The 17,225-nt window shown below is 30.9% G+C and overlaps 2 protein-coding genes across 3 annotated transcripts in view; both read left to right on the forward strand.

Annotated features, from left to right (window-relative positions):
* Positions 1-3,637, forward strand: part of LOC101492058 (uncharacterized) — a 5,771-nt gene extending 2,134 nt beyond the window's left edge. Inside the window, exons 6-12 of the mRNA XM_073364092.1 lie at positions 3-97; positions 183-285; positions 706-815; positions 1,008-1,097; positions 1,197-1,277; positions 1,592-2,437; positions 3,015-3,637. Coding sequence (XP_073220193.1) covers positions 3-97; positions 183-285; positions 706-815; positions 1,008-1,097; positions 1,197-1,277; positions 1,592-2,437; positions 3,015-3,107 — 1,418 coding nt within the window. The 3' untranslated portion in view covers positions 3,108-3,637. The remainder of the gene's footprint in view (positions 1-2; positions 98-182; positions 286-705; positions 816-1,007; positions 1,098-1,196; positions 1,278-1,591; positions 2,438-3,014) is intronic.
* Positions 3,638-7,462: 3,825 nt separating this feature from the next.
* On the forward strand, positions 7,463-15,513 carry LOC101492399 (protein tesmin/TSO1-like CXC 5). 2 transcript variants are annotated; one of them, XM_012719293.3, is made up of 8 exons: positions 7,463-8,147; positions 10,079-10,186; positions 11,048-11,225; positions 12,105-12,473; positions 12,929-13,035; positions 13,108-13,202; positions 13,934-14,353; positions 14,888-15,513. In XM_012719293.3, exons 1-8 carry the CDS (start codon positions 7,885-7,887, stop codon positions 15,160-15,162), a joined length of 1,815 nt encoding a protein of 604 aa, XP_012574747.1. In that variant the 5' UTR covers positions 7,463-7,884; the 3' UTR covers positions 15,163-15,513. The 2 variants fall into 2 exon arrangements, with proteins under 2 accessions (XP_012574747.1, XP_012574748.1); XM_012719294.3 differs by having other exon boundaries at positions 7,979-8,147; positions 10,087-10,186.
* The last annotated feature ends 1,712 nt before the right edge of the window (positions 15,514-17,225 follow it).

A 17,225-nucleotide genomic window follows, 5' to 3' on the forward strand; every position in this document is an offset into this window, starting at 1 on the left:
CCCTACACATATGCATTCCTACCATGAAGTTTCGGAAAATCAAGGCATCGTTCTTGTGCGGCCTCTTCTTGAATTTTCAAAGCAAGATATGTACAAGGTAGGTCAAGATTCTATTTGTTTATTTATTGTTCATTATTTTAACTTCTCCTGTTGGAATGTTTACTTGATATTTATCTTCACAGATATGCCATGGAGGTACTGAAGAGTGGGTAGAAGACCCAACGAATCAAAGCCCGGTATTCACACGTAATAGGATACGGATGGCACTAAATCACTTGTCATCTTGTAAGTTGTGAGGATGAGTATTCTGATTTCGTTAATAGTACTTTAAGTATTCGTTAAGTTCCTCCAGCCAACATTTTTTTTGGTTCGAAAGTATTCATACTTGTTCATTTTGAAATCATTGAATGTTATCATGGTTCTTCTTCAATGTTGAGCATGTGGAATTGAAAAAAATACAATATCAATATTATGAGTAAAGGGAAGACAATGCTGGTGGTTGGGCCCATGGTTGTTAAACTCTCCTGATATTTCATAGAATTGTATGAGTTTACGACTTAGTTATAAAAAATTAGTTAACTAGCTTGCAAACTAATTTTTGCGTAAACTCAGGTAGACTCGCATAGACTCAGGTGGTATAGTCATGAATAATATGGGCGAGTGAAGCATCTGAGTTATTCAAATGACGGTTTCTTACATTTTCAGCTGCATTCAAGTATGAGATCCAAAGAGTCATTTCTGCATGTCGAAAAACACGTGCATATGTCGATCAAGTTTGCCATAGCCTGATACATCACGCCGTTGTTATCAAGGATGTGAGTATCATTTAACTACTTATTCTATGCAGTACCCATTTGATTAATACTTGATGTTGAGTTTGGCCTAGCTATTTTCTATTTTACTGTTGCTGAAAATACTACACGTGTCCATGATTTCTTAAGTTTCTATTATTCTATTCTATGGAATTTACCCTTGTCCGGCTTATGGCGTTGTGGTTATATTTGCAGCATGGATATGCTGTTATTGATTTACAGAATCTTTGTCCTTCGAAAATCGAGGACATTTGCCTGATGAAATTTATTTCGTTCGTCTTGCAGGTACTTTTGATCTTATAAATGAATATTTTTTGTTTGAACCTTATTATTTGTATTTGCATACTCTTCTAGTCATAAAAATGTTCAAGTTTATTGTTTCAGTTTGTTTCACAAAGGCAGAGGCAAATAAGAGGTAGTGCTTTGAAATTGCTAATGGGCTACATACGTACTTTTCCAAGCAAGGTAAATCTGCTTACATGACTTAACTATTTGGTCAGGAGTTCAATCATTGACCGATGTGTAAGGAAAAACATATGTTAATAGAGGTCAACCCCTTAAGTAGATTCTAGTTACCTTGAGTGATTAGTCTCCGCAATTGTGTGCGGAAATACCTTGGTTTACCAAAAAAATATGCTTGCATGAGATTGCTTTGTTCCCAGCATACAATTTTATCAAACATTGTCTTAGCTGCATACAATACTATGATGACACATCAGCATTTTAGCTTTAAAAGTTTGAATAACTTCAAATTTTTTAGTTGTTCTTTTTGTCTGTAGAACTCTATTACTGCTGCTGGTTGTTACCTTTGTCCGGAACCTGGTTCTAGAGGGTCCAGAGTCCTGGTTTGTTGTTCAGTCGACGTTGCTTTTCCTTTAAAAATGGAAATTTTCGAGACATGCTCTTTTGGACAACAAGAGTATTGTGTTGCCAATGAGTTGGGAAACATTATAGACGATGAAAAATCATATGAAAATTATTTGGTTCATGCTTCAGATGTCCTCTTTTTGGATGTGAATTCTGAGTCAGTTCTGGCCGAAGCGAAAAGACTAAACATAATCAGCGAGTCAACCTACAGTATCATTCTTGCGCTGCAAAACCAGGAAACCGATCGCTTCAGGTCTAAAGTTGGAGCTATTTCTGACTTTGCATCAAAACATGAAGTTGAAACTGCTACCACTTTTGGCAAATCACTTCAGCCAGGGAAGTGCTGTTACTTCATGGATCGATTCGTTCTAACATGGAGGTTGAATGATAAAATGGATCAAGACGTACTTTCTGATTTAGTTGATTGTGACATTGAGTTTAGTAGGGAACCCGAAAACTTTTGTTGCTCGTCTTGTGTAGTTGATCGTGATAAAGGTCTTGAAGTGCGGCAAATGATTGAATCTGATTGGCTATATCTCGCTGAGTTATCCAAGCATCCTCTTTCAGAAAAGATCACAGAATGTGGGGCTATGTTGTCGAATGAAAACAAGCAGATGATGGAGAAAACAGCTTCATATTTGCACTATGCTAGCATATCAGCGAAAAAGGCACTAGTTTTGTTAAAATCTATCCCAGTTGCTGCAAGGAGAAGCTTGCCTGTTCTGATAAATCAACAAGGAAAATTAATAAGCATTCCAGTAAGTTGATCTCTCTTACTATCATAGTGACTTGATCTTCTTTTTCGTAAAATCTTCGACTTCATCCGCTGGATAAATAAATAGATTACAAATGATGCTCGCTATATACTGATATTTCTTCATAATTTATGAAGTACTGACACATACACGAGAAATGATACTGACTAGTAATTTTGCACTATCATAAAGTTGATCTCTCTTACTATCATAGTGACTTGATCTTCTTTTTCGTAAAATCTTCGACTTCATCCGCTGGATAAATAGATTACAAATGATGCTCCCTATATACTGACATTTCTTGATAATTTATGAAGTACTGACACATACACGAGACATGATACTACTAGTAATTTTGTAAACACTTGCCATAATTTGAGAAAACAAATGTGATTAAAAATGTGTCGATGTAGTGTCGGTGTCAGACACTTGACACGCCTTCAATTTGAAGTGTTGGTACTACAAAATTGATAATTATTGTAACCAAATAATCACATAACATCCTTTCTAATAATTTAATTCTTGCTACATACTTGTCATTTGGAATCTGACTAAGTGATTATAAATTCTTTCATTTCAGAGTGTTAAATTCAGGCATTGCTCCTGCTTGATAGTGCATGTGGAATTTAAGCCAAAAATTCCACTTGGAGGAGGTCATAGCTCATTCATATAAAAAAATAGAGATACACAGCATTAAGTATCATCATGATTGACTCCACACATTTCAAGTCAACCAAAAAGGGCACGACTAAATGGAACAAAATCCTAGCCGCGACCACAATCTTGTTACAAAAAAACTTCAACTTTGCCAATAACAACAAGATGGAGATTTCTTAAGTGATCATCATGGAAGATGCTTAAAAGGTTCAATTAAAGAATGTAGATTGGTTTTTGTTCTATGATCCTCATGTATAACTAAGCTCTTGTACATTGAAATTCCTATAGATGGGAGTGGTTGCTCAAATTGTGGCAAATCTCTTCAACCAGCAAGAAAGTTCTCTACTACTAATCTTGTTTTGGAGTCAGTAACTTGTTATAGCATCAAAATGATGAGTAGTTGCTCAAATTCATTGGTTTTTTCCCATTTGTTTTTTCTCGTTTATTCTACGAGGTATCAGCTCAATAGTAAGATTTTAACTCCGAAATCTCAAATGAAATGACGAAGCTCAACAGTTGTAAATAATAATTTTTATTCTTTCCTCATTTTGTTGTGAAATTAATATAAAGAAAAAACAAAAAGTTGTGTTTACCAACTTTGATATAATAATAGTAGTTGTCAGTGATATATTTATTTAGACTAATTTAGCGACAATATTTATTCAGAGGAATAATATGACAAGACTCAAATTTAACAAACTAAATCGAAGGTTCGTATAAATCGTGTGGCTCACAATAATCATCTCATCAATTTATACCAATGCATTTAGGTACAAACAATTATTTACACAAGCCTAACCTTTTGAGGTTGAATCTATGTTTCTAAAGGATTTGATGGTAAGTGTTTCTCATAGTACTATTATTTTTCAAACAAAAAATGACATGCAAAAGTAACATTATAGAACAAAGAATTTCAACTATGTTGGTACGGTAAAATTTAATGATTATCCGTAGAAAATCACAAATATAATTAGATATCTTACTAACAAAAAATAAAATCGTAAAATTGCTGCAAAAGTAAAATTACAAAACAAATGGCACCCATTTTTATTAATTTAGTGCCGTTCTTAATTTTATTTTAAAAATCAATTTCAAAAATAAACTATGTTCAGTTAAAAAAAGACTCTATATTCAGATAAAATAAGACTGAGTTAATTTTTTATTTAATTTTAATTTTTTTTTTTTTTAAAAAAAAAAAAAGATTTATAATTTTTATTTTTATTTTAAAATCAACATGTCTCCATAAGTAGACATAAAACCACTCTAACAACCGTCAACCACTACCATCAATGACCATCCACTTCCGACCATCACCACCACCTCTAGCCACCGCTAACCACCACCTCTAACAACTGCCACGGTCATCTTCAACCACCACCCACCACCATCTTCGACCACCTCCATCGTCACCATTCATCCACCTACGACCACCTCCTTCGGCCATTACTAGCACCACCGTCCACACGTCTTTAAACTGCCACCACCATCTCTAACCACCACTATCACCATAATCAGTATCACCAACATTGACCATCATATCTGACACATGCCACCACCACCACCGACCACTATTTTCCACCATCTATACCATCACTATAATCATTGTTGGTCACACTTCGACCACCACCTCCATTTATCAATGATCTCTTTTGACCGTTGCAGTTGCACTCGACGAACGATACTACTACGATAGTTATCTTTTACTACTACCTTTTTCAATCACTATTACTAAAATTATAATTATTAAATAAACTATAATTTTATAATATTTAGATATTATTTTAAAATAATTAAAATTTAATATTATTTTTACGTGTTAATATTTTTATGTTTGATGAATTTATAATGACAAAAAGATAAAGAAAATAATTCTATTTAAATAAAATATAAACTAAAATTCAATTAAAAAAATTAAAAATTGAAACTGATTTTAGTTTTTGAAAATAAAGAAGTTTCATAATACTTCTAAGACTTTAATAAGACACTAAAAACTTTAATAAGACCTTAATGAAAAAATTTATTGGTGGCAATTACATACATAGAATTCTTTGTGTGGATAGTGGCATTTGGTCTATGGTGGCTCAACCTTGTTACTTTGTAAAGCTCTAATGGATTGTTGATTGAGATGAAATCTCTTTTGAATTGATAAAATGTTTTCACGTGTCATGAGAATAAAAAATATTTTAATTTTAAGAAAAAATTTAAGAATCATCAATCATTTTTTAATCCAGGTGATAATTTGATGGTGATATCGATATAAATTCAGAGGGCCGTTTAGGGTGTAAGATTCCACTAGTAATTCAAACAACTCCTCTAAATTGAAGTATATAATGCAATTCACTTGTTTAACCTTGATTAGTCACTCTGTTCTTTAAGATTGTGTAATGTTTCGATATATCTATTAGTGTACATTATAAATATTGTGAGTTGTACTATGTTTGAGATTATCGAATACAAAACTTGGATTATCGATTGTCTCCTATGAATAATGAATTTTTTCACGAAGTAGAGTTTTGATTTTGTATGTATATTTAAATATCATCTTAAATGAGGAAGATTTCAACTCGTCATATTGTATCTCCGATTGTGTTACATATGATTTCTTTGAATAATATTAATTGGTTATGATTTGTATTATCTTTCAATAAATAATATAATCCATATTTTATTTGAATTTGATGTCACAACAATATAAAATGAATCCATAGTTACAAATTGTCACAATTTTTTTTTTCTAAGGCCTCAAAATTTATTTGCTAGAAATGTTTAATTGGCTCAAAATTTCGATTTGACTGGAAGTGCTAAAATGCAACTTCTGCATTGTGATGAAATATTTTAATGCAATGCAAGTTTTCATCAAATTTGCTTTGAAATGATAAAAAATTATTAAAATTATTAAATCATCTATAATATATATTTTTTCATATGTTTCACTACGTATTTAGAGGAGCGACAATTGGTAATTCAATTAATCTTTAAATTAAAAAAAAAATGGAAATTTAGTTAAATGGCAATTCAAAGAGGTTAACTACAAACAACCAAACTTATTTGATAAATAAAAAAACACTGTCTACTATAAATAATTTTTATACTCCCTCTAATATCGACTGTAAATACAGATATATGATTTTGTACTTATAATGAATTTTTTTTAAAACATTAGTCACGAAAAAATTAACATTTATTAATTTTATAATCTACAACAGTAAAAAGGAAATATTATAAAATAAGACCATATTTTAAAAATATTTTTTTTATGAACTGCATTTTGAGGAATTTGATTCCTCTCAAGTAAAATAAAGAAAAATCAAGCATTGTCATTTTTTTTTTATGAAATCAAGTATTGTTATTTTAACTAATTTAGGTTGTTACAATTTTTTTTCTTCTAAAATAATCATTTTGAAAGTTTGTATTTATTTATCTTAAGTTTAAAAAAGATGAAAATTCGATAATAATTTTGAAAATTTATATTTTGAGAAGTTGTTTTTAAGTAATTTATAAAAATCATTTTTTATTATTAAGTAATTTTTACTATATATTATTTTTTAAAAATCTCTAAAAGATAATTTATAAATTATTAAATAGTATTTTTTTAGAATCTATTACAACTATACCAACAAAAATTGAGTCTAACAAAAAAAAATTAGAATTTCACAATGTAATAAATTTAAATTTGAATCATCATTGTTAGAAATATTCATTCTAACACATCTCGAACGTGATTAATTTTAGTGGAAAGAAATTGAAAAATAAAATAAAAATCTATAACATCTATATCCATACAATAAGTTACGATTGTGATTTTCCTACAAATCTTTAAAAGATAATTTATAAATTATAAAATAATATTTTTTTAGAATCTATTACAACTATATCAACAAAAATTAAGTCTAACAAAAAAAATAAAAATTTTTACAATGTACTAAATTTAAATTCGAATCATTATTATTAGAAATATTCATTCTAACACATACTCAAATATAATTAATTCTAATGAAAAAAAAAAATCTATAACATCTACATCCATATAATAAGTTACGATTATAAATTACCTCCAATAACTTGTTTGGATTTGTTAATTAATAGCAGTTGATATTATTTACCTCCCATTTTGAGACCACAACACACCAATTAATAACCCAATTAACTTTTATAGTCAAAAAACAAATCTGGTGATATTAATCCACAAAATAAACAACTAAAAATAATAACAAAACAGATTCTAATCCAACCGTACGCAAATCAACACTTCTACGAATCACAGCCGTCCAATAAACTCCCACCCAATCCACCGTCCGATAAAACCCAAAACAAAATCCAACCGTCCAATATTCACATGAAAAAATTGAATTTTCAAAACCTTGTAAGAGAGAGGGAGTGAGTGTTTCTGTGTGTGTGTTCTTCTTCTTCTTGCAACCCTTTCTTTTTTTTTTCTTCTTCTTCAAACAAATCGCTCTTTTTTTTTGTTTGTATTAACATTCTCTCTCTAAAACACTTCGCACAATTTCGTTCTCTTTCTCTCTCTAGAAATTTCGTCATTGCAAGACAAATTTCGGATCCGATAAATAATTAAGTTTTTGAAAAATTTCTCAACCTCTGAAATTTCATAACTCCGTAATTTCGAAATTTTAATTTGAGCTGTTAAATTAAATCTGTTGCGGTGTTTTTAGGTTATTGAAGCTTGATGAATTTAATTCGAGCTGATTATGAAGTTTTGAATTTATTTTGAAAATTTTGAAATCGGTTTTTGAATTTTGAAATTTTTTGAAATTTTGCGTTTCGATTTTGGTTTAATGGCGGAAGGTGAAGGTGGAGATTGTGGTATGAAGAATGTACCGTCTCCGGCGGCGTTGGAATTTGTTGTTTCTGCTTCGCCGACGGCGGCTACGACGGCGTGGTTGGATGCTCCAGCGAAGAAGCTTGCGAGGCAGCTTGATTTTAATGCTATGATGGAACAGTCGAAGCCGCAGCTTCAGACGCCGAGTTTGATGTTGCAGAAACAGGTGTCTGGTTCGCCTTTGCCACATCAGACACTTCATGGTTCTGTCAGGGTTGGGTGAGTATGTTTGAAATGCTTCATTGTTTCACTGTTTTTAATTTTGATGAAATCTTGTTAATAGGAATTTTCTGTTCTTTGAATTTCAGGATTTTGAAGTTTCTATTTGGGTTTATTTGTTTGGTTGATTTCAATTTCAATTTAAATTTAAATTTAAATTTTTTGTTTTTAAAGTTGATGTGTAGTTTTATCATTATTGTTTATGTTTAGTTTTGCTGGTATGTTGTAATGTCTCCTTCATGTATTAATGTAAAAGATGGCGGGATTTTAAATTTGTTTTTAGTACATGACATTATAGATAGGAACTTAACAATGTAGGCTTTATTGCAAACCACATTTTATGAACTTCTTAGTACGTAGCTGTAAAAATTTCCATTCAAGTTTTGGGATATGATTAATAAGTGTTATGAATTTAGGAAACGGATTTTTAGCGGTGATCTCGACCATTGACTAGGATCAGATGCGTGAGATTCCCAATTTGCTAAAGTTACAATGTGAGCTGTTTAATCTCTATTCAACGGCGCATATTGAATGACTAGAGTGATTGTAGGAAATTTCTGATTGCAGGGAGTCTGGGTCCTTGAATTTACTCTTACCTATGATGTGTAGATATGGTATAGAATGTCGAGTATGTCGTGGGTGCAATGGAGGGGGACTTACTTTTGTGAGAAGAAGTATATGATATGATAGGATACAACACTTGCATATATATCAAAACCTATTTAAGTAAAATACCGAAAACAAATGAAAGCGTGATAGTACTTCGTAATAAAAGTCGTCATTTGGGCCACCAAATGATTGAGGAAAAAATGTGGAGAAAAAATAGTTGATTTATATGTTTAGATGGTGAAATAGAGGGAAATGTGAATTATAGGGTTCAAGTTGAGTGAATGAAATAGAAAATGCTTCAGATGTTTGCAATAAAGAGTCAACAAGAGCATAGGATAACTGTTACATAAATAAGAAACCATAAGATTACAATTAAATTAAATGTATTAAAGACAAAGGTGGCGCGAGTGACATCCATTCAGGAAAATATAGTAGAATTATGCATAATATGGTTTTTACACGTGAGAAAAATATCATAGAAGCTTTAGATAGAAGAGTTGATGGCATGGAGGATAGCTCCAAAACCAGAGATGAAGGTATAGACCAAGAAAGACTCTTTAAGTGAAAAATTAAAATGAATCTAGAGTTGAATGATCTTTCACATGTTGTCATAATTAATTCAAGTAGATGACCCCACCAATAAGAAAATGTTTTGGTTGTTGTTAATGTTTTAACTAGGCCATTACATAATTACCGTCGATCAAGTCAAGAATCTCACTATCAAGTTTCGTTATGACAGACCTTATACAATATCCGAGCATCCTTGACTCCAATTACATTTTCTTTACTTTTGAAACTAAATACTTGTGAATTGAAATTGTTATTTGTTTTCCGTTGGGGGTGGGAGCTAGCATAATGGTCACTGCAGATGATGGATGTTGTTTTCTTCACTTCTTCAGTCAGATCATGTCATTGCAAGCCGAAGATTTTTTTTCCTTTTGGAGTTGTGAGGATATTATGTTATAATTATAATATGCTTCTATCACTAATATTTTCTCCTTTTGTGCATCTAGCTTTTTATTCCATCACTCTATTTTATTATTCTTTTTTCAATTGTAACACATATTTCTGAAGTTACTCCTTCAAGTGAAGTAGGGATTTCCTAGTCATGGTACATAACTTTGAAGCTTTGATTCAACGAGACACGATAACTATGAATGTGGTATTAGTATCTCTTTTGAAAAGCTTGAGTTGATGTATCTGTTTGTGAGTAAATTGCCATGAAGATATCCACTTTGGCTGTGGTATTTTGCAAATGTCTTCATGTAAAAGTTCAAGCAACTGTCATTTGGTCTTCAATTAACTAACCTTTAATTTTTCAGGAAACCAGAATCTCCCAAACCAAGATCAAGACCTAACTTTGACATGAAAGAAGGTACACCAAAGAAGCAAAAGCAGTGCAATTGTAAACACTCTAAATGCTTAAAATTGTAAGAAAAATTCTCTCTTTCTCTCTGCATGTGTGTTTCTGTGAATGGTGTTTGTAGACAATAAGCACATATCAGCATATGTGTGTTCGTGCATGCATACCATTTGCTAGCACACTTTCTCATATTTGCAACTGTGAAATGCAGAATTGTTCGTAAGTAGTTATCCACAATTCTGTACAACTATATATACTCTTTTTGCTTTTTGAAGTATACAACAACATGTTTCCACTGTTTGAAGTTTTGTTTATTAAGTATGACAACCACATAAGGACTAAAAACGGGTACAAATCTTTCCTCGACCTTGTAATGACAGGAGTTTTGTAGCACCAAGTTGCTCTAAAATTAACAAAGGATTTTTCTCACCTATCAAATTATTGATCGTTATTTATTGTTATTGTTTATGATTCCGCCAAGAATTAATGTCTGGGCTTTACTGATTTTAATTTTTTTACTTTTAGTAAAGTTGCCTTATATCAAAGGATTTCTTATTTTGCTTTTCTTTTTATATCCTCTTATTTTGTGTGGTTGTGTATCATTCCTTTTCTTTCTTTGCTGTTGATATTTTCTCTTGATTAATAGAGGAACCATAAAAATTAAATGCATTGCATGGGGAATCTTTTCGCTGTCTTCATCGTCAATTATGAAGTATGCATAGGTAGTTTTAATGTGCAGTCATTGATTTCCCATGGCCAATGTTAGGCTCAATTTTATCTGAACTATCACAAAAAATATATTATCCTTGGTCATAACTTTTTATCTTCAATTGTTTTGTCTCTCCTTTGGCAGAGGTCATTCCTCATTGTAACAGTGTGGCCGGTATACAATGCTACATGACGTTGACTTTCAAAATGTTTTGTGCAGATACTGTGAATGTTTTGCGTCGGGAATATATTGTGATGGTTGCAACTGTGTAAATTGTTTCAACAATGTTGATAATGAAGCTGCTAGGCGAGAGGCTGTTGAAGCTACTTTAGAGCGCAATCCAAATGCATTTAGGCCCAAAATTGCGAGCAGCCCTCAAGGAACACGTGCTAGCAGTGTAAGTAGGTCTAACTTTTTGTGGCAGGTAGCACTGTATAGCATGTTTAATGTTTTATTGTGTACGATGAGACTGGTTTAGGATATCATGCTTATATTGATTCCAAAAAGGCTTGACTGCTTTTCCTTTGGAGCATATAACGTTTTGTTGTGAATTCTATGTTGTGAATTCTATGTTGATAATCCAAGACATTGTGACATTGTGGGATATTATCTTTGATAGGAGCCCACTTTTTCTATGTGATTTTTTCCAATAGTAGAAAGCTTCCTATTCCGTAAGGTACGCCATTCCATAATTGATAATTATGGAATTACGCTTTCTGGTTAGGAGTTACGGCCGAAAAACAAATTCCTGGAAACACGTTTTGTTGATATTAAATATTCTTACTACTGGGTGTATTTGCTGTTGTTGCTCCATCCCCTTCAATATGTTGATTATGTTCTTGTCAATAATTTTGATTGATTATTCTTTTCATCAATTTCTCAAAATAATTTCCTTGGAAAATAACTTGTACTTGATGAAGCCAATTCATTTTGATTTTTGTTTACTTATGTATGCTTTATTTAGAAAGTTAAGGGTAGAAAGTCAATATTTATAAAATATAAGTAAATTGTAACATTTTTCAATCACGTGCCTATACAATAATTTATGTCTTTGCAAGAAGTTGGAAGGTTCTTGGTTTAGTTTTCTGAAATGCCTGGATCCTTTTTATTAAATTACCTAACAAGTGCCTCTTTTTATATGGTCTACATAAATGATGAAGAAAGGTTTCTGGACTTGGTAATGTTCCATGTATTAGAAAATTTATTGAACATTTCTTTTTGTATTGTGTACTAATTATTTTTGTTGACCGTCGCAACAATTTGGAAAAAAATGTAGGAGGAGGCTGGGGAAGGTGTAATATTAGTAAAACATAACAAGGGTTGCCATTGTAAAAAATCTGGCTGCCTTAAGAAGTACTGTGAATGCTTCCAAGCCAACATTCTCTGTTCTGAGAATTGTAAATGCATGGACTGCAAGAACTTTGAGGGAAGTGAAGAGAGACAGGCTTTGTTTCATGTAGATCAAAATCAAAATCAAAATCAAAATAACCACACGTATATTCAGCAAGCGGCAAATGCTGCCATAACTGGAGCTATTGGTTCGTACGGCTTTTCATCACCACCAGTATCAAAGAAAAGAAAAGGTCAGGAACTCTTCTTGTGGCCTACAGCTAAGGACCCATCAATAAGCAAGTCGGGCCAACAGGTAAAACTCTCATTGCACAAGTCATACTGGTACAGGGGTTTATTTAAACTTAGGTATTGGTTAAAAACTTAAATCGGAGAAATATTAGACAACAGTTAGTTCGGTTGACATAGCAATTTTTAGTCACATATGACAACTATGTTTTTGTTAGGAGTTGACATGATTATCATTTACTTTAAAATATGCATTTAAACTTGAATTAAATCTTTACTAAAGTGAACTTGGCTCCACTAGATTTGTCAACTTTCTAATTTGAAATTCTAAAAGGTATAGAGACAGATTAAGAGTGAAGCCAAAGCTTTAGTTTCAATACCATGATGACTTAATTCGTTCATATTTGCTAGCTACCGCCTACCAATTATGGTGAATGCTTTAAGAATTCATGGATCTCATTTGTTACTCGAATTCTATACACAAGCATTATCAATATTTTTATTTTTTTTAATGTTTGTCAGGTAAACCATGTCAAAGCCCCAGCACCCTCTTCAGCATTGTCACCTGCCTCAAGTGCTCGTGTTGGCAATGCAACATTAGGTCATAGTCCATCAAAATTAAAGTACAGGTAATATTGGTTATAAATATGAAATTAAGATAAATTTTCTAAACTTAGTTGCTTACTTGATTATTTTTTAAGGTCTCTTCTAGCAGACGTTATACAACCACACCACCTCAAGGAGCTTTGTTCCGTTCTAGTGCTAGTATCTGGACAAGCTGCAAAAACACGTGCAGGTACAATTGACATCAAATATTGCCAATCATCAATTGTGTTATTGGTCTTTAAAGGTCCTTCACGTTTTCTTCCATTCTTATGTTGTATGAATGGCTGGTATTAACCTAGAGTCTTTTCCTCTGTTCTTATCACTTTCCCATGCTTTTCCTGTTTTTTTAAATAGGCCCACTAGTTATATTTAACGCATGTGCATTTAAATGGACCAATCACTTGTCTTTCAATTTCGGTCGTGTTATCGAAACTTCATCATACAAAACTTTATCAAACACTGCTCTAGACATGAGTCAAATGCTGCCAAGATTTTCTTGGCCAGAAAAGGCGATGGAGGTTGCATTAGTAGTGATTATGTCAACAACATAAAATCCAATACTCTACTATAATAAATCTGTACCATAATATTTTGTTGGTTATTATTCGCTTTTTATATTTGTACCTTGTACGTCATTAATCAAGGTGAGTTTGGATACAAAAATTCAATAATTGATGTAGGGAACCAAAAATTAGGGGTACTTGAAAGTTGACATTTTTGTTCATCTAAATTTTCTATGGACAATGATCATTAGGAAATAATTCATGAAACACTGCTATAGCCTGAGGCATTCTTTATTCTCACCCAAGTTTTTGTGCTACAACCTTATAGTTTAATGTTGACCTACCAAGTGATATCAGTCTCGTTCATGTACATCATTATTTTTTTCTTGTCAATTTTTTTTTTTTTTAATTTGATCAGACCAGAAAAATTTAATGGAAAAGCATACAGAAGATCAGACGGAAACTTCCCTTGCTTCTTCAACTGAAGGACAATTACCAACTCAAAAGGAAGTTGATGTTGAGAAGGCTATGGCTGATGATTGCTCAAGTGCAAATCAAATAGATAAAATCAGCCCAGGTAATTCCTGTTCAGATGGTGCTGATGTCCCGAAAGGGAGGCCAATGTCTCCTGGGACTTTAGCCCTGATGTGCGATGAGCAAGATACAATGTTCATGACAGCTGCCTCTCCCATTGGGCCAACGACTCGTGTTTGCAATACATCTTCGCAATTTCCTTGTGGACAAGGAGTGACAGAGGTCTATGCTGAGCAAGAAAGAGCTGTATTAACGCAGTTTAGAGATTTCCTCAATAGGGTTATCACTATGGGAGAAATAAATGGTAATATTTTCCTCTCCTTTAGTTATAATTTTACCTTCAGTAACATTCATAAAATCATTTCGTATCATCATTGTAGCTTTTTGTAAAAAGACTGTCAACTTTCCATTTTGGCAATTAACCCCCTAAGCTTTGAAAAACATCTCAATAACTATTTCTATTAGTTTATTTGTCTTTGTTACGATCTTCAAGCATGAAATATTTCAATTGCCAATCCCTCTTCAAGTGTTTGTAATCAACAGTAAACACTAAAACTATTCTTTTCACATGTAGCTATTGAAACTTTGTAATTATTAAGGGGGTTAATCGACAAATTTAATAAGCTGAAAGTTGAAGGGCCAAAGCACCGAATTTAGGGGCAGTCGTTTGGATGTTAATATCCTTTTAATTAGAAGTTAATTGTTGGAAATTATGTCATTTGAAATGGTTCTGAAATTTCAGATTATCTTGACTAGAAAAACCATTATTGTATAAACCTCATTTTTTTTTCATTACTCGCTATTGTTTAAAGTTGCTGATTTTTATTTCCAATTTCAGAGACAAAGTGTTCTTCTTTGGCTAGAAGTGAATTAGAGAATCAAAAGGACCCAATCAACAATGAAATTGGAAATGCCAGTACTGATATAGTACATCAGCAAGAAGCCACTAACAATGGTGATACCAAAAATATAGATCCATCTATGCCCACAACTTCAACACCTGTGATACCTAATGATATTGTAGCTGAAAATGGAGAAAAAATTAATCTGAAGATGGAAAAAGAGATATTAAAGGATTCTTACTTAGAAGAATATGAAGAGAGACATAAATGAGATTATAGGGTTGATAGAACTTCTCTGTAATGTAATTAAAGAGATTTGTCATTAGTCATTTTCTACCTCCATCCTCTGTAAAGGTCTGGTAAGTATCCAGACCCCACCATTTTAGTACATGGAGGATCAATTTTTTTCTTTCATCAATTTTCTTATTCTACTTTAGCCATTCATAAATATTATAAATTAATTTTGTCAGCTACAATATGCTGAGTTTTTTTTTTTTTTTTTTGGCTTGTAGATTGTTGAGTTGTAATTTCATAAATCATATCGTTTAGATAATGCGTTCAAGGACTCGTAGCTTGTAATTTAGAATGTATTTTGCCTTTTCTAACTTAAGGATTTTTCTTTGTTTCCTGGGTCTTCTGAATAAATAAATCACCTTAATTAAAAATAATCGTTAAATTCATTTAATTGTAATTAAAAAATAATTACATTCTTTAAAAATATTTTCAGAAATAATACTATTGAATAGGATAAAATATAAATATAATGTGTATCCAAATATTCATTTAATTAGTACATTTTTGTTTTAAAAGTCTAATAATCAAATTAATAAAGATAATTTGATTATATGATTATTGTATTTTTTAATCTGCATAAAAAAATCTTAAATAATATTCGTTATGAGAATAAAGAGATAACAACAAATTGTTTATAAACAAAACAAAATATTAACACAATGTATGAAATGAATGCAACTTGTACAGACACAGTTATTTAAACATTTAATTTTACGTCATTGTGAACTAAAGTAATGACGGCTTAGAAATTGGAAATATAATATCTTACAATATAAATTGTTTGACATGATAAGACAAAGAAACTGAATTCAATTAATTAAAATGTAAATTCGAATAAAATATGTTTGACATGAGAAGCTGGAAAAGTTTATATTTGTCCATATATATAGTAGATAATTTGAATCCAATTGAATTAAAGAAATTGAACACAAGTGTGTTGTTTGAAATATGAAAGAGGGTAGCATAATAATAAGCGAATAGCAACAATGATATTTAAGTATTTTTCTATATCAGAGCGAATTGGTTTTATACGGTGATTTTATGTCTCTAACATGATATTTAAGTATTATATGGAGATTTAAAATCATTTTTAGTCTGCTTCAAGTATTTTATTATCTTATTATATTTGATTAAATAGTTTTTTTTTACGTAGATTAAATTTTTCTTCATATTTTATTTATAATTTTGTATTTGAATATAACGTTGATTTATTTATTATTATAGTGTGACATTTTTACTTTGTCGTCTTGGTGCGGTATTTATATAGACAAATGACTCATTTTTTTATATCATATTTTAATAATAGGACTACTAAATCAATCACTTTTAACTTCTAAAAATAGATAAATTTATACCTGATAAAAAAATTTCTAACACGGAATCATATTATAATATTTTCAAATATAAAAATAATAAAATCTTACGTAAAATTAATATTATATCAACAAAATATTGAATTAATCGTTTTAATTATTAATAAAAAAATAAATATTATATAAAATTAATTATATTAATTTAATAAATACTTTTTTAATTCTAAAGTGTCTAAAATAATTTTTATTTATTTATTATAATTTTATTAATATATTATTATAAACTCTAAAAAACCTGATATTTAAATTTGCCTTATACTTCTATATGTTTTGGAGTTGCTCTTAACAACACACATAAGCTTGGTACTATATCTTTAACATTGTCACTATGTTTGGTTTAGAAGAAAGTGGAAGGAAAGATAATGGAGGAAGGGAAAATATGAGCACAATAAAACCTCTGCTTTGAATTGTGTATGTGTTCTCAAAGTACAGTTGATTTTTTTTTTAAGTAAATTATTATTCTAATCTTTAAAAGTATAAAATATTATTTTTTAATTTTCGACTGAGTCAAAAACTCAAATTAATCATTAATTTATCAAAATAGTCTTTAAAAATATAACTTTTTATCATAAAAGTAAAAAATTCAAATTAGTCATTAATTTATTTAAATAACCCTTAAAAATAGAACTTAGTATCATAAAAATTATTGAAATATATAATTTATGAT

The sequence above is a fragment of the Cicer arietinum genome, chromosome 8, assembly GCF_000331145.2.
Source record: "Cicer arietinum cultivar CDC Frontier isolate Library 1 chromosome 8, Cicar.CDCFrontier_v2.0, whole genome shotgun sequence".
In the NCBI taxonomy this organism is placed as follows: Eukaryota; Viridiplantae; Streptophyta; class Magnoliopsida; order Fabales; family Fabaceae; genus Cicer; species Cicer arietinum.

Coding starts and splice junctions, on each gene's coding strand:
- LOC101492399 (XM_012719293.3), top strand. CDS start 7,885: ATGGCGGAAGGTGAAGGTGGAGATTGTGGTATGAAGAATGTACCGTCT. Junction 12,474..12,928: donor TAAGCAAGTCGGGCCAACAG/GTAAAACTCTCA, acceptor AATGTTTGTCAG/GTAAACCATGTCAAAGCCCC. Junction 14,354..14,887: donor CACTATGGGAGAAATAAATG/GTAATATTTTCC, acceptor TTCCAATTTCAG/AGACAAAGTGTTCTTCTTTG.